The 21,352-nt window shown below is 41.7% G+C and overlaps 1 protein-coding gene across 1 annotated transcript; it reads left to right on the plus strand.

Moving 5' to 3' along the window:
* The first annotated feature begins 6,982 nt into the window (after positions 1-6,982).
* LOC117368656 (extracellular calcium-sensing receptor-like) lies at positions 6,983-20,457 on the plus strand. The gene is made up of 5 exons (XM_033962383.1): positions 6,983-7,018; positions 11,472-12,311; positions 12,774-13,001; positions 14,735-14,858; positions 19,538-20,457. The coding sequence occupies exons 1-5, from the start codon at positions 6,983-6,985 to the stop codon at positions 20,455-20,457; spliced, it is 2,148 nt and encodes a 715-aa protein (XP_033818274.1).
* The last annotated feature ends 895 nt before the right edge of the window (positions 20,458-21,352 follow it).

Here is a 21,352-nt window from a genome sequence, read left to right on the forward strand (position 1 = left end):
AGTCAAATTTTCAGAATATCCACAATGAATATTCATGAGAAAGAATTGCGTATGCTATCTACACTGCTTGCAACTCTCTCATGAAAATTCATTGTGGATATCCTCCACACCTGACAAGTTGGGGAGCCTCCAGGATAGGTCCGGGAGCCACTTTGCTAAGGCAATCTTCCTCGAGGAAGTGCTAAGTGAAAGTAAAAACATCTGACAGTCCTTAGACCAGGGGGCCCAAAAGGTCGATCGCGATCCACCGGTAGATCGCAAAGGCAACGCGAGTCGATCGTGTTGCCTTCGCGTTCTACATGCTTCCCGACTCAGAAGCGCCGAGCCGACCAACTTTCCTCACCCAATGTCAATTCCGACGTCGGAGAGGAAGTTCCGGGCCAGCCAATCGCTGCCTGGCTGACCCAGAACTTCCTCTCCGACTTCAAAAATCACGTCGGGAAGAGAAAATATGGTCAGCCTGACGCTTCTGTGTGGGGAAGCAGGGAGAACGTGAGGCGGCGCTGGTTTGGAAACCTGTTCCCCGATGGCAGCGGTGGTTTGGGAGCAGGCAGGGAGACAGACAGAAAGAAGGGAAAAAGAAAAAAAAGGGGAGGAAGAAAAAGTTGGCGGAAGGAATGATGTCTGGAAGCATACAGCAGGCTGAAAGAAGGGAAGAAATATTGGATGCACAGTCAGAAGAATAAAGTGCAACCAGAGACTCATGAAATCACCAGACAACAAAGGTAGGAAAAATGATTCTATTTTCAATTTAGTGATCAAAATGTGTTCATTTTGATTTATATCTGCTGTCTATATTTTAAACTATGGCCCCCTTTTACTAAATCGCAATAGTGGTTTTTAGCTCAAGAAACCTATGAGAATCGAGAGCAGCAGCTCTCTGCGCTAAAAACCGCTATCACGTTTTAGTAAAAAGGGAAGGGGTATATTTGTCTATTTTTGTATAGTTGTTCCTCAGGTGACATTGCATAAAGTCCTCTGCCTTGACCTCTTTGAAAACCCGCAGAATATAAATGATAATTAACATTTTCTCTGCGTACAGCGTGCTTTGTGTTTTTTTTATTTTATTTTAATGTTGGTAGATCATTGTGACTTGGTCATTTTAAAAGTAGCTCGCAAGCCCAAAAAGTGTGGGCACCCCTGCCTTAGACTATGGCAGAAGGGTATGTAGAGGAAGAAGCAACAGTACAGCAAAAATTACTGAGAGACAAAATCAGCAAAGAATTTCCAGAGATGTTTGGACACTTCTGCAGATACAGTGCATCATTCTCCAGAGCCTAATCAGTTTCAGTTAAAAATGGAAACTTTATTAGATGCAATTATACAATTATGAAAAGATGATTTCATCAGCCTCCCTGTTCTTTGCATCTGTGACACAGCAAACTTTCCTGTAGGGTGGCGAGATGAACTCTGAGGTGCCTGGGGCATTTCAAACTGTTTTCTGCAATAAAAATTGATAAAAATCTAAAATGAAATTTGGTGAAGACAGAGAGGTTTCAAGATACGAAGGGGATGCTGAAAAGTTCTCAGCCCAACCAACCAACTTCCTAAATTCTGAGCGTCATCTGATTTCGTTAAGTGCCAATTTACAGAAATGAAATTCTATGTTTTGACATTGTTTCAGAATGATCTTGATTGAGCCATATCCACATCATTTTCTTCCTGGTTGAGCTGAGAACTTTTCAGCACTCCCTTGTAAATTGTAGATTCTACAAAGCATCTAAGACAGGGGTGTCAAAGTCCTTCCTTGAGCGCCGCAATCCAGTTGGGTTTTCAGGATTTTCCCCAATGAATATGCATGAGATCTATTAGCATACAATGAAAGCAGTGCATGCAAATAGATCTCATGCATATTCATTGGGGAAATCCTGAAAACCTAACTGCCTCGAGGAGGGACTTTGACACCCTGATCGAAGATGTGTAAAAAAAAAAGTACCATCAAATGCCCCTCCTATCACTCCTCCCCCAATGTCCATTCTGCCCACAATAATAGCAATCAATCTTTCCCATCTTAACACTCCTTGTCCCGCATCCTCTTCACACGCAGTAACTGCATGATACGACTGTTACAACCCTACCCATCTTAGTAGGCAGACTAGATGAGACATTTCTCCCTCAATCTACCATGTCTATATTTCTAACTGTGATGTTAGTTTCCTGATTTATTGACTCTTTCTGTTTTGGACCTGTCACCCCCCCCCTCCTCTCATTCTATCTTCCTGTGGATTATATACAGTAACTCCAGAGATTTGATCTGTAATTGAGTTAACTGTCCAAGAGTATTCTTTTTTCTTTTTTGTTCCTTCCTCAATCCCTAGATATTTTGCCTCTGACATTGCAAAACAGAGGAGTGTCTAGTGAAAAGGGATAAATACCGTAGACTGAATATGTTATACTTAGCAACAAGGTGGGGAACACTGGTCACTCCTCATAGACAGGACAACATGTCATAGTAGACTTGATAAAGAATTGACGTTGAAGAACTACAAATATTTCATACGAACTGAAAACCTTATATAGACATATCATCATCGTCACTCAACAGATTCTGTTATAAATGTGGCTTGTATATCCATGACACTCTACCAGTTCATCAATCAGATAAAGGACACCAGCTCTTGAGGCATTTGTTAGCAGCTTACATCTGAATCCTTGACCTCTTCTTAACACCTCTCTCCCCGTCCTTTGATGCAGAATATAGATTACACTTTTCTCAAGCATAAATTGATGCTAAACATGGAAGTAAAATAAAAAATATAGAGTAATGTACAGATTGTTGACAATGAAAGACCACTTGACCAACCACCTCTGCTCTTGTCTTTATCTCCTACTTGACCTTCCTTTTCTATCTCACACCCCTTTGTCTATGTCTCAAGGAATCTTGAAATCCGACACTGTTGTGTTGCTACCATTTGTTGGGAGGCAGTTGCAGGATTCCACCAACCCTTTTGGCTTCCTTCATATTGAGGTCCTGCTTCTGTGAAAAATGTTCTTCTTTTGTATATAGATACCAGAGATTTCAATGTTTGTTATCATCTCTTCCACCCTCTTCTTCCTATCTTCTTGAGAGTACATTTTTGGTTCTTCATGTCTCAGAGCTACCGTAGGTAAGATCTAATACCCTTCTATCGTTTGGAAATCTTTAAGAGTAAGAGATAGGGCAAAGACAGAGGAAGAGATTTCTAATCCCTCATGGAAAAGCTTTAAAATTAATGTTGCTAATTTTTTTTTTTTTTTACTTTAATTTTTTATAATCTTGCCACATAAAATGGTATGTCATCATAAAGGACTGGAACCGTCAATTTTTGCTATTAAAGAACTCTACCACACACTTTAATTGATTCAAAGTATTAACCCTGGAAGCCAACAGAAAATGATGAAAGAAGCCACGAAGGTCACATTTGTCCGTTTCTGTATAGCGAGCCTCCTACAATATGTAGAATTTTCTACATGACGTTGCCCACACCTGCACTTTTGGAACAACATTGACAAGCTTTCATGCTTTTTGGTTTTATCCTGTTAACTTTCCTCGCTCATAAAGAAGTTTTTTAAAAGTAACTTCTTTTAAAAATGTTTGTGTATTAATCTTTTAAGTTCAATAATATTTATTAACTTTTTAAAATCACAAATAACAGAACATCCCCACATCCACCAAGTGTCAAGTTTTATACATTTATACATCAATCTGACAATAAGAATCCAACAAACCCCCATACTTAAAAAAAATCTTTCCTTGCTCATCTAGAAGTAACTTCTTTTAAAAATGTTTGTGTACTAATCTTTACTTTCTGTAGCTTGCTATAGTTTTTTTGTAACAAAACTACACTGACTTTTGCTTCAGAATCCTGTCCCCTTTTATTTTTTGTTTAGACCAATGAGCCATTAGATATTTTCCGCGCAATATTGAATGCTATTTTAAAAAATATTTAAAATGTAATTGTTTCAGCATATCTGTGAAGTAATTGGTATATTAGTAAGGTACTAGGTTTACTTTTAAGAGAAAATGTTATGATGTCACTGTTCCTATTTGAATATTATTAATGTAGCTATATAGATATAGAAATATAGATATAAATTGTCTAGTGCTATATGGTATATAAATTTTAAAAATAAATAAGGCTCTCTTTTACTACCGCGGCCTAGGGTACTAAATGCTCCGATGATCATACAAATTGTATGAGCATCGGGGCAACATTAATCACAGTAGAAACCTCTACCACGGCTTAATAAAAGCAGGGGGGAGGGGGGAGAGTAAATTTGGCAGGTCAAAAATAGCTCTTCATTGGCCAAACAGCACATAGCCAACTATCCACCGATATTCAACTATTTCCCGCTGAATCTCCCATTCAGCGGATTGGCCATTGACCAGCCAGCTGATGAATATTGGCTTAGGCAGTTATGTCTTGTCCAGCCCCCCAAAACACCCTGAAATTCAATGCTTCTTGACGGATATGGGGCTGGCATTGAATTTCCAATTTCAATTTCAGCCACTTAATAACGTGTTGTCAACCAATTGTCATTAGATGAACTATCATTAAATCAAATGTCGGGGGTCTCATTGAAGGCACCTTGAGTTGTGTCTTGTCCAAAGACATAAGCATAAAAAACCTCCAGAACTGTCATACTCAGTCCATCAAGCCCTGATATATTGTATCTAACAGTGGCCAAGTCACAAGTACCTGACAGAATCCGAAAAGGTAGCAGGGTCACAATGCTCTAATCTTTGGGCAACTCTTTCCTCCATATATGAACGGGACATTAGGGTGGGCAGACTGGATGGGCCTTGGCCCTTATCTGCCGTCTATTTCTATGTTTCTATAATACAATTATTTACATAGTAACATAGTAAATGACAGCAGATTAAAGACCAGAAAGATTCATCCAAGTCAGCCGTATAACTACAAGCATTACAATTTCATGATTAAATTGTCTTTTTTCTTTGTTTCTTCTGGGCCACAGACCTTAGAAGTCCACCTGGTACTGTCCTTAGGTTCAAACTACTGGATTTGCCATTAAAGCTCACTCTAACCTAACCAAACCATCTCCTTTGCGGGATTCAGATCGTGAAAGTCTGCCCATTCATATTCTAATTAGAGATCCTCTGTGTTCATCCCATGCTTCTTGAATTCTGTCACTATTTTCCTTTCCACCACCTCCCTCAGAAGGGCATTTCAGGGCATCCACCACCCTCTCCGTGAAAAAGAATTTCCTAACATTATTCTTAAGTCTACCACACCTCAACCTCAATTTATGCCCTCTAGTTTTACCAAGTTCCCTTCTCTAGAAAAGATTTGATCCTATATTAATATTTTTCAAATATTTAAATGTCTGTATCATATCACTCCTATCCCTCCTCTTCTCCAGAGTAGAAATGTTGAGATCCTCTAGTCTCTTCTCGTACTTCTTGTGACTCAGACCCCCTACCATTTTCCTCTGGACCGCTTCAAGTCTTCAACTAGTATTTTGTTACCATGTGAAACTGCTCTGTGTCTAATTTTCCTCAGTTATTCTTTCACAAACGTTTTCATATAGGTAATGAAAATATTCACTGGGATCGCAAATGAACAGAGAAGTAAATGATGTTATATTTGAGAATCATGACCTCTGGAAGCTTTGTTCTGTCCTTGTAGGCTGCGTGCGGATGAACATGTCAAAGCAACGGAAGAGAAGCCATTTCTGGTTCTAAGATGCTTCTGTTCACTGCATGGTTTTTCCTGGTTACAATTCCGGTTTCCAACGCCACTAACACAGGCTGCAAGAAACCCCCTGCCCTGCCCACCAAAGGATTTGAGAAAGCTGGGGATGTTCTTATTGGTGGCGTTTTTCCAATCCATTATAGCAGTGTTGATCCAACCATCACTTTTCAGGCACCACCGAGCGCACTGGGCTGTGACCAGTAAGTATCACTCATACATGGGGTATGGCATTAGGAACAGAGGTTTTGTCCTTGCTTAGATGTGTGTCTCCAACAGGAAGATGAAAGTCTTACAATGTGCCGTCATCGGTGACTGTCTGCAAAAATGATACCGATCACATATAAGTCACACTACGGGTGCCATTTTCAGGATCACGGCTCCCATTAAAAGTAGGTATGGTAATGTAGGCCAAGGTTTTAAAGGCCTATATTACCGGCGCCTACCATTGACAGAGAATTACGCCTAATGGCACCTAAGGTCATTTCTGGTCCAAACCATGCCTACTTTGTCCTTAAGCACCACTAGGCACCTCTGAAGTCTTGATTCCAGTGCCCTTTTTTGTTGGGGCCTATGGGCGCCTACATTTTTTTAAACAACATTTTAATTGTTTTCAATTAGTGCAGTCAATTAGTGCACCAATTAAAACAATTATGTGGTGGTAGGGTGCCTATCGCTGCCTAACTTACAGCGCTATTTTCTGAATCCGCCCAAAAATGTCTAGAATTATTGAACTGGTGGGTCCAAAAGTCAATAAGACATCATTTATTTTCAGTGAGCGTCTTGTAAATAAGTGTTCCTTGTCCATTTTCCGAGCTACACAATCTCTATAGAGTTATCCTCAACATGAGCATCAGTCTTACATGCATAATCGAGATAAGGGATTCTTCTTGCATACAGCTTCTGTGTAGGGATCTTCTGCCATCTCATTCTGCCTTTCCCAGTTCCTTTCATTTTAGTTATGGTTAATTAAAGGAACGTTTCTAAAATCTGAACCTGGCTGATAAATGCTCTTGGGTCTCTTTCTCTCTAGATTTGAAGATGACTACTATCAGCTTGTACAGAGCTTCATCTACGCCATTGAGGAGATCAACGCAGATGGAAACCTTCTTCCAAACCTTACACTAGGGTTCTCCATTCGAGATTCATGCAGTTCTACATTAATGGCTGTTGAGGACACCATTCACCTCCTAACCCAAAATAAGCAATCAATTGCCAACTATCGTTGCAGAACACGTCCTCCACTGGCTGCTGTAGTAGGAGAAGAAAAATCCCTACTCTCAATCCCTATGGCTACACTTCTAGGGGTTTATAAGTTCCCCCAGGTGAGAAACCCTTACACGTTGATATTCAAAAGGTTCACAAGGCTAATTTCAGGAGTCAGATCAAATGTGTTGTTTCAGTTTCTCTTCCCCTCCCCCACCTCTCCCCCTTGCTGACCACATAAATTCATCTAGGAAAACCACAGCCCCCACAAAATGTATCCAGACAAAAAGAGAGCCCTGGGAACTTCCAGCACTGACATTCAATGTTAGCCAGCCAGGGTTATTCTGTTAATGCTGGTCAGGAAAAAGCAGGCAGATCCTGCAAGCAATTCCTCTTTCTTCCCTCCTTCAAGTCAGGTCTCCATTCTAGTTGAAAAATGCTTCCCTAGGGAATCCAACAAGCCCTTCACCTTCCTTCTTGTCCAGCCACAGACCTGGAAATAAACCAATTGCAGGTCAGGACCCCTTCCAACTGTATTAATATTGCCAAAAACTACCACCCGAGGCTGCTAGGAGGAATTTTCCCTCCATATTTCCCTCCCATCTATTCAGTCTTCAAATCCATCTACTTTCCCTTCTTATCCCTTAGAGATCCTATGTACTTGCCCAAAGTTTTTTTGAATTCAGATATAGTTTTCATCTCTACCACCTCCACCGCAGGTATATTCAGCTAGACATAACTACACAGATTTCAACTGAACACTCGCCTAGTGAAAAACCCTGTCAAAATAAGAAAAATGATGAGTGGAGCAGTTAAGGAACATAAGAATAGCCTCCTGGGTCAGACCAATGGTCCATCAAACCCAGTAGTCTGTTCTCATGGTGGCCAATCCAGGTCACTAGTATCTGGCCAAAACTCAAAGGGTAGCGACATTCTATGTTACCGATCCAGGGGAAACAGTGGCTTCCCCCATGTCTCTCTCAATAACAGATTATGGACTTTTCCTCCAGGAAATTGTCCAAACCTTTCTTAAAACCAGCTACGCTATCCGCACTTACCACAACCTCTGGCAACGCATTTCAGAGCTTAACTATTCTCTGAGTGAAAAAATATTTCCTTCTATTGGTTTTAAAAGTATTTCCCTGTAACTTCATCAAGTATCTCCTATTGATCTTCAAAAACACTTCACTCTAGCAATCAAATTCTCCTACACGGTCCCTCATTAAGACATATTTTCTACGATACCACACGGAAGTGAATATTTTCAGTTACCGCCCCTACGCTTTGAAACACACTTCCACTATACCTACAGGAAGAGACAAATCTTGAAAAATTTAAGGGAAACTTTAAAACCTTCCTATTTATGGATGCTTACTACCTCTGACTTCCCTATTTCTACCGATTCCATCAAAGGAAGAGCATAGCTATCCCTCCCTAATGTTCCATGCATTGCTGTTCTTCTGTCCTATTCTCAATTGTAGTTCAGCCCTCCCTTCCATTTTTTCCTGTACGTCATGCTATGTCTTTTGTCTTTGTTTTATTCCCCCCAATTGTTTTTTAAACTTTTTTATGTTGTAACCTTGTATACTGCTTAGACAGCTATTATAAGCAGTATATCAAATTTTATTAAACTTGGTAGTAGTTGGATAATTCATAACTCTGTTTGCTACTTGAAAATTGACCCAACAAATAATAATAATAATTTTATTTCTTGTATACCGCTATACCGTGAGGTTCAAAGCGGTTTACAGTAGATACAGAAGAGATGCAATTAAGTAAGATAATTAAAATGAAGAAAAAGTACTTAGAGTTCCCTGACTGTCCCAAAGGCTCACTAGGAAAATTAATTTAGAATACATTATATAGGAGGGTTTTTTTTTCCGGATACGATATATGGGAAGGATTTAACATAATAAACATAATAAATTATGTATCATTAAAAAATTAAATCTAATAACATTACAAAGATTCTAAACTGAATTCCTTACATTGATTGAGTAAATGGATTAGTAAAAGAATTTAGAAATTGAAATTGGTTACATTGATTAAGAAAATTGAACCAGGTAATAGACTAAACTTGGGAATATAAAGAGGAGATAGAAGGAGAAGAGTTCAGGTAGATTGAATATGCTTAGTGAATAAATGGGTTTTGATTTATTTTCGGAAGGCTTTGATATTAGATGTTGTGATCAGCAATTTAGAGATTGGAGGATCAATTTTTGCTGCATGTGTCGCTAGAAGGCCATCATAAAATTTCTTTCACAGGGTGCCTTTGAATGATGGGTAGGAGAATAGGGTCTGTGACCTCCTTGTTCTGGTTGGAAGTAGACGATTTAGGCAATTGTAAAGATAGGAAGGGGCCGTACCGTAAATTACTTTGAAGAGTATACAGTATAACTTGAAATGAATTCTGGCTCGGATTGGTAGCCAGTGTAATGTAATGTAATGTAATTTATTTCTTATATACCGCTACATCCGTTAGGTTCTAAGCGGTTTACAGAAAATATACATTAAGATTAGAAATAGGAAAGGTACTTGAAAAATTCCCTTACTGTCCCGAAGGCTCACAATCTAACTAAAGTACCTGGAGGGTAATAGAGAAGTGAAAAGTAGAGTTAGAGGAAAAATAAAAATAAAATAAACATTTTAACAAGATTTTAGTTTCCAGAAAAAGGGCTTCTTCAGGGAAGAGACTTGGCCGACAGTCCCAGGATGTCTATGTCTCCTCCCCTGCGATGTTCTCCCATCCATGCATTCCCTCCCAGACACACTGCCCGTGCCCCAGCCGCTCCAAGGAGGCGAATGCAGGATTCTCTCCTCTGCGGGAAAGCCGCCCGGAGCCGACAGTCGATCTTCATAGCGGATTGCAGGGGGGGAAGAGTTCACACTCTTGGTAGGATCGGGTCTGTGTTCTCTCGGTGGTTGTGGCTGGTCTCGTTGCTGCTTAGGTGTAAAAGCAGTTGATCTCCACTGCTGCTGATATTTAAAAGCAGGCAGATTGATCTCTCCAATGGACTGCAGGGGGAGGAGTTCACAATCCTGGCAGGATCGGGTCTGTGGGCTCTTGGTGGTTGCGGTAGGTCTCGCTGCTGCTTGTATGTAAAAGCAGTTGTTTTTCTACTGCTGCTGATATTTAAAGCAGGTAGATTGATCTCTTAAACGGGATATAAGGGGAGGAGCTCTCGATAGTGGCGGCTGGTCTTGGTGCTGTTTAGGTGTAAAAGCAGTTGATCTCCCAATGCTGCTGATATTTAAAAGCAGGCAGATTGATCTCGCCAACGAATTGTATGGTGAAGAGCACACACGCCTGGCAGGATTGGGACAAAGGCTCTCGATAGTGGCGGCTGGTCTTGGTGCTGCTTAGGTGTAAAAGCAGTTGATCTAGATAAGCGTTAGTTATATGGTCAAATCTTCCAAGAGAATAAATCAATCGAAGAGCAGTATTCTGAACAGTCTGGAGTCGTTTGATCATATAATTGGGGCAAGATATTTAGAGAATGTTACAATAGTCTACTAGTCCTAGTACAAGAGATTGAACCATAATCCTGTATTGCTCTTTATCAAAGAATAAGGAGTTCTCAACCCAACCCTCAGGGTCACACCCAACCAGTTAGGTTTCTGGATATCCAGAATGATTATGCATGAGAAAGATATCATAGGAGTCAACTTTTCAAAATTATTGGGGGTGCTAAACACAATGGAAATTGCCTCTTCATGAACACTGTCAAAGACTCTGTTCAAGCACCCACGGCACCCACAGAGATGGCTCCTACGACAGATATAGGGCTCCTTTTACGAAGGTGCGCTAGCGTTTTTAGCTTGCAAAGATTAGCGCACGCAGCCCCCTGCGCTAAATGAAAAACTAACGCCAGCACTATGGTGGTGTTGGCGTCTAGCGCAGCGCTAAAACTGGCGCTACCGCACCTTTGTAAAAGGAGCCCATACTTTTGTCTCAAACGTATTCATCGTGGATATCTTGAAAAGCAGATTCACTTGTTGTTTTCTGAGAACGGAGATGAGAAGCCCTATAATAGTATAAAGCAGTCAGATAATTTATTGATCTTGGAGCATCAAGTTAATCCGGTTAGTATATAAGAATATAAAAATAGCCTTACTGGGTCAGACCAATGGTCCATCAAGCCCAGTAGCCCATTCTTACAGTGGTCAATCCAGGTCCCTAATACCTGGCCAAAACCCAAGCAGTAGCAAAATTCCATACAGAATCTCAAAGAATAGCAAGATTCCAGAATCCCAGAGAGTAACAAGATTCTAGAATCCCAAAGAATAGCAACATTCCATGCTACCGGTCCAAGGCAAGCAGTGGCTTCCCCCATGTCTCTCAATAACAGACTAGGGACTTTTCCTCCATGAAATTGTCCATAGGTCTGACTAGAAACAGAGCACTAAACCTCCTCTCTGCTCTATGATAACATGTGATCTTGGGATTACAAAATAAATGGAGTAACATCCATGGCTCTTCTTAGAGAGAAACCAACTTTACTGCTTGCACTAGATTGGCGTCATATAACGAGATTATGTTCTTACATTTAAAAAAAGTCTCTGTATTTCCAGATCAGTTATGCCTCATCTGTAGCCACTCTGAGTGATAAGACTCGCTTCCCTTCCTTCTTGAGGACCATGCCCAGCGATGACTACCAGGCTTTTGGTCTTACCAGGCTGGTGATCCGATTTGGGTGGACCTGGGTTGGGATTGTGACCGAAGACAGTGAGTATGGGTGGCACGGCACTCAGATTTTGATAAAGGGACTAGAAGAGGCTGGAGTCTGCATCGAGTTCCTCACAGCCCTGCCCACTTTCCTTTCCAAGCAGAAGACTGACCAAATAGTGAAGAAGATTGAGAACTCTACAGCAAGGGTTATTGTAATATTCGCCACTTTTCGTAGCCTAACTCCCGTCATGAAGGGAATCTCCAGAAAGAATATCACAGGGCACACCTGGATAGCAAATGACGGATGGGCCACCTACAGAAAATTTTCTGGGGAAGCATTTTTGAGAACCTGCGAGGGAGTCCTGGGATTTACTGGCCGAACAGGTTACATGCAAGGCTTCAGGGAACATCTCAGTCACCTTCACCCTACAAAGACCCCTGACGACATTTTCCTTAGAACTTTCTGGGAGACGACATTTAGCTGCAAGTGGCCAACTCATAGCAATCAAACAGGAAGTGATGGGGCAAACAGAGGCATGATCAAATTCTGTGCAGGAAATGAGAGCCTACATGAATTAAACATCTCTTTTTTGGATATGAGCAGTTTAATCACCGGTTATAACACATACAATGCCTTGTATAGCATCATGTATGCCTTGCGTAACTTGAGTCTCTGTCAACCAGGGCAAGGGCCCTTCAAGAATGGATCATGCGCAAGAATCCAGGATTTTGAACCATGGCAGGTAAAACAAAAAGTTTTGACATATAGAATAGATGTGATAATTACTTGAACACACATTTAAAAAGCAGAAAGAATGCCATGTTGAAAAAAACCCTTCACTGAATATCATTAGTGGAAACTCAAGGCTCACTTCCTCGGAAAATGGCCTGGAACTCAATTCCATTTCTTCTTTTCAGGCTCTAGTCTAGATCATCATTGGTGTCCTGTTCCAGCCCCTCACTTCCAGTTAACCTTCAGAGAAGAGTAGTCACTATACTCCTTATTCCAGCCCATTGTTTCCAGTACATTCTGCCCTGGGCCCACCTGCTGCCTCCTTAGGCTGCACAGGTCCACTTCCTTTCAGTGTACAAATTAAACACTGGTAAATCCTATTCGTTCTGGATCTACAACAGGTCACTTACAGTCAAATTTCCATTTGCTGTACTTCCTGCATTAGACAATGTCTCCCTTCCTTTCTTTCCAGCTTCTGTATTACATATGGAACACCCGTTTTAGGAACAGCAATGGAGAAGAGGTGTTTTTCGATGCTGGTGGAAGTGCACCTGGGCTTTACAATATCATCAACTGGCAGCCTACCTCTAAGGGCACCTTCAAGTTTGTGAAGGTCGGTGTCTATGACTCAACAGCCCCCAAAGGAAAGGATCTCATTGTAGATCAGAGCGCCATCTTATGGAATGGAGGGCAATTACAGGTTGGTCATGTTTTCAAGAAACATGTTTGAACTGTAGAAGAATTTATAAAGCTGCGATAGCTGAATGGAATATGAGGTTTGTGTCCATAAACATCCCCTGTGGGCTGCTGTAATTTAGCTCTCCTCAGTCTTTCAAAAAAGATGCTAATTCAGTATTTCTTTATTCAGTTTGATGCATCTTCCATAGATGTATTTACTAAATTGCATTCTAATTTGGACATAGTCTATAAATGGATGCTGTTGAATAAACACGCTCAAGAAAAGGGTCGCAACATGGCAAATGAGATTTAACGTGGATAAATGTAAGGTGATGCATGTCGGTAACAGAAATCTAATACACGAATACAGGATGTCCGTTGCAGTACTCGGAGAGACCCCCCCCCCAGGAAAGAGACTTGGGAGTACTGGTAGACAAGTCAATGAAGCCGTCTGTGAAATGTGCGGTGGCGGCAAAAAGGGCAAACAGAATGCTAGGATTGATTAAGAAGGGGATCACAAACAGATCAGAAATGGTTATCATGCCGCTGTACCCGGCCATGGTAAGCCCCCACCTGGAATACCACGTCCAGCTTTGGTCGCCGACATGAAGGAAGACATAGTACTACTTGAAAGGGTCTAAAATGGTTAAGAGGCTGGAGAAGTTGCCGTACAGTGAGAGATTAGAGAAACTGGGCCTCTTCTCCCTTGATAAGAGGAGACACAAAGGGGACATGATCGAAACATTCTAGATAATGAAGGGAATAGACTTAGCAGATAAAGACAGGTTGTTCATCCTCTCCAAGGTAGAGAGAATGAGAAGGCACTCTCTAAAGTTAAAAGGGGATAGATTCTGTACAAACGTAAAGAAGTTCTTCACCCAGAGTGTGGTAGAAAACTGGAACGCTCTTCCGGAGGCTGTTAAAGGGGTAAACACCCTCCAGGGATTCAAGACAAAGTTAGACAAGTCCCTGCTGAGCCATAACGTACGCAGGTAAGGCTAGACTGAGTTAGGGCACTGGTCTTTGACCTAAGGGCCGCCGCGGGACCGGACTGCTGGGCACGATGGACAACTGGTCTGACCCAGCAGCGGCAATTCTTATGGCAGACTGAAGTGATGGTGGTTAGTCGATGATCTGTTCTGACTAACTTCTTTTGTTGAGTTTCAAGGTGTTCGATTGTAGGTTTGTAAGAGAATTTGCTATCTTGGAGTTACTTTGGACTGTCTATCATTTTGTGAACAAGCTATAGTTCCTCTTTCTCACATGCATCACTTTGCACTTGCTCACATTAAATGTCATCTGCCATTTTGATGCCCAATCTACCAGTCTGACAAGGTCCTCTTCTGATTTAACAACTTTGTGTCATCAGCAATTTTAATTATCTCACTAGTTATTCCCATCTTTATATCATTGATAAATATTGCAAAAGGTTTGATTATCCCCGCAAGATGTCCAAGCTGGCCCAAAGCCCACACAAATCTCACCCAAAACACACCTCTAGCACACCTCTTTATGAGTTAGATTTCCTCAAGACATTTAAAATATTTGTTTCAAAAATAGGCACTTGGACGTTTGCTGAGAAAAATGTCCAAATTCCGGTTTAGACGGGATTTTTTTTATGTTTTTATATTTTGAAAATGCCCTTAATAGTGAGCTCACTTAAGACTGAATCCTCAAGTGAACAGCTAGAGTAGAAAAGTCATGCTGTTCTGTCCACATTTTTGTATTTTTCTCTGTTTTCTGTTCTTTCTCTAGATCCCTCAGTCTATGTGCAGTGAACCTTGCTCTCCAGGATACAGGAAGATTGTTCAGGAAGGAAAACCTCTTTGCTGCTTCATGTGTGTCCTCTGTTCATTAGGAGAGATTTCTAACCAAACTGGTAAGTCCAACTTCTATCACAGATGGATTTATAAACATGATGGCAGGTAAAGGCCAAATGGCCCATCCGCAATAAGCATAATCTCTTCCTCTTTCTAAGAAATCCCATGTGCCTAACCCAGGTTTTCTTGAATTCAGGCACAGTCTGTCTCCACTACCTCTTCCGGGAAACTGTTTCACACATCTACCATCCTTTCTGTAAAAAAGTATTTCCTCATAATACTCCTGAGCCTATCACCTCTTAACTTCATCCCATCCTACCTCTCATTCCAGAGCTTTCTTTCAAATGAAAGAGATTCGGTTCATGTGCATTTACATCATGTAGGTGTTTAAATATATCTATCATATCTCACCTTTCACGCCATATCTGTTCCTGAAGTACTTAGGCAATTCATTTGTACAATCCTTCCCACAATAACTGATCTCCAGAGCCGCTATTCACTAGTTTTAACCTGCCAGTTCTACTCAATTTGTAGCATTTTTAATCATTGTAAACCGCATAGAACTTCACGGTCCTGCGTAATATAAAATGTTTATTATTATCATTATTTTCTCAAAGTATATAGATTGGGATCTTTAAGTCTGTCCCCATATGCCTTATCACAAAGACCACACACCATTTTAGTAGCCTTCCTCTGGACCAACTCCATCCTTTTGAAGGTGCGGCCTCCAGAATTGTACACAATATGCTAAATGAGGTCTTATCAGAATCTTATACAGAGGCATCAATACCTCCTTTTTCCTACTGGCCCTACCTCTCCCTATGCACCCTAGAATCCTTCTAGCTTTCAACATCACCTTTTGAACCTGTGTGGCCTCTTTAAGATCATCATCACATCTAATCACACCCAAGTCCTGTTCTGTCGTGCACTTAAGTTCTTCACCCCCTAAACTGTACCGTTCCTTTGGGTTTCTGCAGCCCAAATGCATGACTTTGCATTTCTTAGCATTAAGTTTTAGCTGCCAAATTTCAGACCATTCTTCAAGCTTCGCCAGATCTTTCTTCATGTTATTCACAACATCCTGAGTGTCTACTCTATTGCAGATTTTGGTATCATCCGCAAAGAGGCAAATCTTACCTGACAGTCCTTCAGCAATATCTCTTATAAAAATGTTAAAAAGAACAGGCCAAAGAACAGAACCTTGAGCACACCACTGGTAACATCCCTTTCCTCAGCGCAATCTCCATTGATCACTACCCTCTGTCACCTTCCACTCAACTAGTTCTAGACCCCGCCCGTCACTTTGGGACCCATCCTGAGGGCACTCAGTTTGTCTGTGTGGAACACTGCCAAAGGCTTTGCTAAAATCTAAATACACCACTTCTAGTGCACCCCCTCTATCCAATTCTCTGGTCACCCAGTCAAAGAAAATGATCAGATTTGTCTGACAAGACCTACCTCTAGTGAATTCATGTTGCGTCTGGTCCTATAATCCACCGGATTCCAGAAATTTCACCATTCTCTGTTTTAAAAGCATTTCCATTAATTTGCCTACAACATAAGTCAGACTTACCAGCCTGTAATTCCCTACTTCTTCCGACCTTACTTCTACTTTTGTGGAGAGGGCCCACATCCACCTTTCTTGAGTCCTCCAGTACCACTCCCGACTCTAGAGACTCATTGAATAGGTCAGTCAGCAGAGCCACCAGAACTTCCCTCAGTTCCTTCAGCACCCTCGGATGTACACCATCCGGCCCTATTGCTTTATCTACCTTTATTTTAGCTAGCTCCTCACAAACACAACCCTGTGAAAATCAATCAGGGTCTACCACTCCTCCATCCCTATTCATGTTTGTCTTCTGCAGTCCTGCTCCCAGCGCTTCAGCCATGAGCACAGAACAGAAATATTTGTTAAGCAATTCAGCTTTTTCTTCATCAGCTTCTACATATTTCTCCCCGTCATCTTTGGGACTAAGAATGCCACTAATATATCTAAAAAATGTCCTGTCTCCCCAAGAAGAGGAGTATAGAAAGGACTACTGGGTGAAACTGAAAGAAGCCAAGAGAAAGATATTTCTGGCGAAAGCGCAGGCGGAAGAGCATATGGCTAAAAATATAAAAAAGGGAGACAAAAATTTTTTCAGATATATTAGTGAAAGGAGGAAGATGAAAAATCGAATTGCTAAACTAAAAGATGCTAAGAAAAGATATGTGGAGAATGATGAGGAAAAAGCAAACATGCTAAACAAATACTTCTGTTCTGTGTTCACGTAAAAAAATCCTGGAGAAGGACCGAGACTGTCTGGCAAAGTTACGCATGAAAATGGAGTAGATTCTGCACCATTCATGGAGGAAAGTGTTTATGAGCAACTTGAAAAAATGAAGGTGGACAAAGTGATGGGACCGGACGGGATCCATCCCAGGATACTGAGGGAGTTCAGAGAGGTTCTGGCGGGTCCTATTAAAGACTTGTTCAACAAAAGTAGTCACAGAGATAAAGCGGGAAACTTCACTTTGGTTGTTGGAAAAATAATGGAAGTGTTGCTGAAAGAAAGGATAGTGAACTTCCTAGAATCTAATGGGTTACAGGATCCGAGGCAACATTACTTTAATATAGGTAAATCGTGCCAAATGAACCTGATTGAATTTTTTGATTAGGTGACCAGAGAACTGGATTGAGGACATATGCTAGATGTCATTTACTTAGATTTCAGCAAAGCCTTTGACACGGTTCCTCATAGGAGGCTGTTGAACAAACTTGAAGGGCTGAAGTTAGGACCCAAAGTGGTGAACTGGATTAGAAACTGGTTGTTGGACAGATGCCAGAGGGTGGTGGTTAATGGAAGTTACTTGGGGAAGGAAAGGTGAGTAGTAGAGAACTTCAGGGTTCAGTGCTGGGGCTGATCCTGTTCAATATATGCTGGGAGGTGAGAGGCCGATATGCACAGAGGGGAAGAGGGACCTTGGGGTAATAGTGTCCGAAGATCTAAAAGTGAAAAAACAGTGTGGCAAGGCGGTGACTGCCGGCATAAGGATGCTGGGCTGTATAAAGAGAGGAGTAACCCGTAGAAGAAAGAAGGTATTTATGCCCCTGTACAGGTCATTGGTGAGGTCCCACTTGGAGTATTGTGTTCAGTTTTGGAGACCGTATCTGGCGTAGGGTGAAAGAAGACTTGTAGCGGTCCAGAGGAAGGCAACGAAAATGATAGGAGGTTTGCACCAAAAAACGTATGAGGAGAGATTGGAAGCCCTGAATATGTATACCCTAGAGGAAAGGAGGGACAGGGAAGATATGATTCAGACGTTCAAGTACTTGAAAGGTATTAAAGTAGAACAAAATCTTTTCAAGAGAAAGGAAAATGGTAAAACCAGAGGGCATAATTTGAGGCTGAGGGGTAGGAGATTCAAGAGCAATGTAAGGAAATTCTTCTGTACAGAATGCGGTCCTGAGAGAGGTGGTGGAGAGGAAAATGGTGATGGAATTCAAAAAATCGATGAACACAGTGAATCTAGAATCAGAAAATAATAGTGTCTGTATATGGCCGCTTAGTTGAGGATGGGCCGGGAAGGGCTTCACTGGCTGGAATGGTGTAAATGGGCTGGAGTGAGTTTTGACAGAGACTTCAGTAGTTGGAACCTAAGCACAGTACCGGGCAAAGCTTTGGCTAAGAAGAAGAAAAAAAAAATTAAATTGAATCAGGTTGGGCAGACTGGATAGGCCATTCAGATCTTTATCTGACGTCATCTACTATGTTACTATTTTACCATGTCAGCTATTTTTTCTTCCATTTGCATCTTTGCTATCCTGAATACATGACCAGCCTCTCTTAACTTTTCCAGATATTTTTGCCTGTCTTCCACTTTCTGTGATTTGAGAGAGCAAAAAGTGAGGCGTCATAAACCCATATTAATTAATTGCATAATAATGCTTTAAGATCATCCATATATATTCTGCACGAAATGTTCAACGTGTGACTTCTGCACAACTTTTCATAAAGAAAGTATGAGGGGCCCCTGAAAAATTCTTAGCTATACACTTAGTCCAGTGATTTTCCACTTTTTCGTTCTGTCGGAAAAATAAGAAACCAAAAGAGTGGAAAATCGCTAGACTAAGTGTAAAGCCCTGGATGGAGACTTCCCCCAACTTTGTTGGTTGGGATCAAACCTTTCAGTGGCCCCCCCTAGTAGGGTATGGGCACAAGGTCTACTAACGACTACATTAATGTCTAAGGCAGCCATCAGAATGAGTTCAATTTCCTATAGGTTTTGAAAATAAATTAAAATTAAAAGAAGAAAGTGGCAATCCCTATGGCACCCCTGAAAGAAACATGCATGGGGAGTAAATAGAAACACCTGACTGACCTCTAAGACAACTTCCTGAAGAAAAGGGGTTAATCCACTCCGACACTGTTCTCACTAGTCCCAGTTGAGCACATCTAGCCTCCAAACCTGTATGGTCAACCAAAGTACATCTGAATTTTAAAAAGGCTAGGAAAGGTTTCTGAAGACCAAGTCTCTAAATAACTATTACTGAGGCAAACTTGCTAGTCTCCGTCACTTACTTCTGGGAATGTGCAGACTTTCAAGCTGGTACTTTTATATGACCCGAATTGGCTATTCTTGGAGACAAAATTCATGAATCTTTGAGTCTAGTATGTATTTAATTTACTCTTCATTACTCACTGGGGTTATCATTTATTTATAATTAGCTAACGTCTTTCTAATTATCTATCCACAGACTCCACTGAGTGCTGGAAATGCCCTGAGAACTACTGGCCCGATGAGAGAAAGCAGAAATGCATTGAGAAATCAGTTGAGTTCCTATCCTATACAGAACCATTGGGAATCATACTAGCAGTAACATCTGTAGTCACAGCTGTGATCCCAGCAGTCATCCTGGTGATCTTCATCAAGTATCGGCATACTCACATCGTCAAAGCCAACAACTGGCAGCTCAGCTTTCTCCTACTGGTCTCCTTAGTTTTCTGTTGCCTCTGCTCACTCATCTTCATTGGCCATCCCAGGGATGTGACCTGCTTAGTCAGGCAAGTGGCATTTGGCATCATATTTGCTCTCTGTATCTCTTGCGTCTTGGCTAAAACCATCATGGTGGTCATCGCCTTCAAAGCCACCAAGCCTGACAGTAGTCTAAAGTACTGGGTAAGACCACAGCTAAGCAATGCCATTGTCATCACTTCCACATCCATTCAGGTCATCATCTGTATTCTTTGGCTATCCATATCACCTCCTTTCTTACATAAGAACAAAAACTTCCAGATCGGTTCAATAATTCTCGAATGCAATGAAGGCTCAGCCACAGCCTTTTGGTGCATGCTGGGATATATAGGGTTCCTGGCCAGTTTGAGTTTAGTTGTGGCTTTCCTGACCAGGAAACTGCCTGACAGCTTTAACGAGGCCAAGTTCATCACTTTCAGCATGCTTGTCTTTGTTAGCGTTTGGTTGTCCTTCATTCCAGCCTACCTGAGCACCCGCGGAAAACAAATGGTGGCTGTTGAGGTCTTTGCTATCCTGTCTTCCAGCACTGGATTAATGACCTGCATATTCCTGCCTAAGTGCCATATAATCTTATTCAGACCAGATATGAACACGAAGGAATACCTCTTGAGAAGAACAGTCGGCAGCAAGAAAGTGAAGTGAAATTTATCCATTTGAAAATTGTGACATTGCTGAGCTAAGGGGGGAGCTGCACAGAGAGTGGATATGCAGATTGTCTCACTGTAAGAAAAGGCAGACGAATTCTCAACATTTACACACTTTGGTGATGATAACTATTAAAATTGATAAATAAAGTTGGGGTTAATAATGCAAACACTCTAAGGCCCGGATTCTGTAACCGTCGACGTTGTCAACAGCCGCTTTAAAAGTGGCCACCGATCGTATGTCAATCACACAATGGCAAAGGTAGGCCCCACCCTATTCTGACTAAGGCCCCACCCATTCTACCTCCAGCCCCATCTAGCACCGCCTTCAGCCCCACCCAATTTCGCCCCCTGCTCTAACCCCTCAAAGCCTCCTCTCTTCTTCCCCGATGAACTCTGACCATGTCTGGAGGCCCTGGAGCATGTGCGGATATGTGTGATATCATCCGAGCATGCTCAGAGACCCTCCAGATGCGGCTGGAGCTCATCAGGGCTTTCCAAAACCTGGATAAACTGCTGGGTTTTGGAAAATCCATCTAGGCTCCTGGACAGTCCTCTAAAAAGAGGACATTTCTGGGTTTTCCCTGATGTCTGGTAACCATAGCCTTGCAAAATCATGGCCTATGGCACCTAGTGCTAAAGCACCCTCCAGCAGGAAGGTGAGATTTGGAGGACTTGATGGGGACGGACAAGGGGAAAGATTCAGGGAAGGAGTAAGGGGGACATAGGTAACACTTCAATTCCAATATCTAATATAATAAAATGCTAGGCCGCGCATGCGCACTAAAAAAAACGTGTTCCCTGATCTGTCGGGTTTTTTTTAGTGCGCATGCGCGGGTTGTACGTCACCAAACTCGACAACGCAAGCCATGTCCGCCGTCGGCCTCGAGCTC

The sequence above is a fragment of the Geotrypetes seraphini genome, chromosome 10 (genome assembly GCF_902459505.1).
Source record: "Geotrypetes seraphini chromosome 10, aGeoSer1.1, whole genome shotgun sequence".
NCBI lineage: Eukaryota > Metazoa > Chordata > Amphibia > Gymnophiona > Dermophiidae > Geotrypetes > Geotrypetes seraphini.

What these genes read in the sequence shown, in the direction of transcription:
- LOC117368656 (XM_033962383.1), top strand. Translation starts at nt 6,983, where the DNA reads ATGGCTACACTTCTAGGGGTTTATAAGTTCCCCCAG. An exon ending in GGGTTTATAAGTTCCCCCAG is followed by an intron (nt 7,019 to 11,471) that starts GTGAGAAACCCT and finishes CTGTATTTCCAG; the next exon opens with ATCAGTTATGCCTCATCTGT. An exon ending in AGAGATTTCTAACCAAACTG is followed by an intron (nt 14,859 to 19,537) that starts GTAAGTCCAACT and finishes ATCTATCCACAG; the next exon opens with ACTCCACTGAGTGCTGGAAA.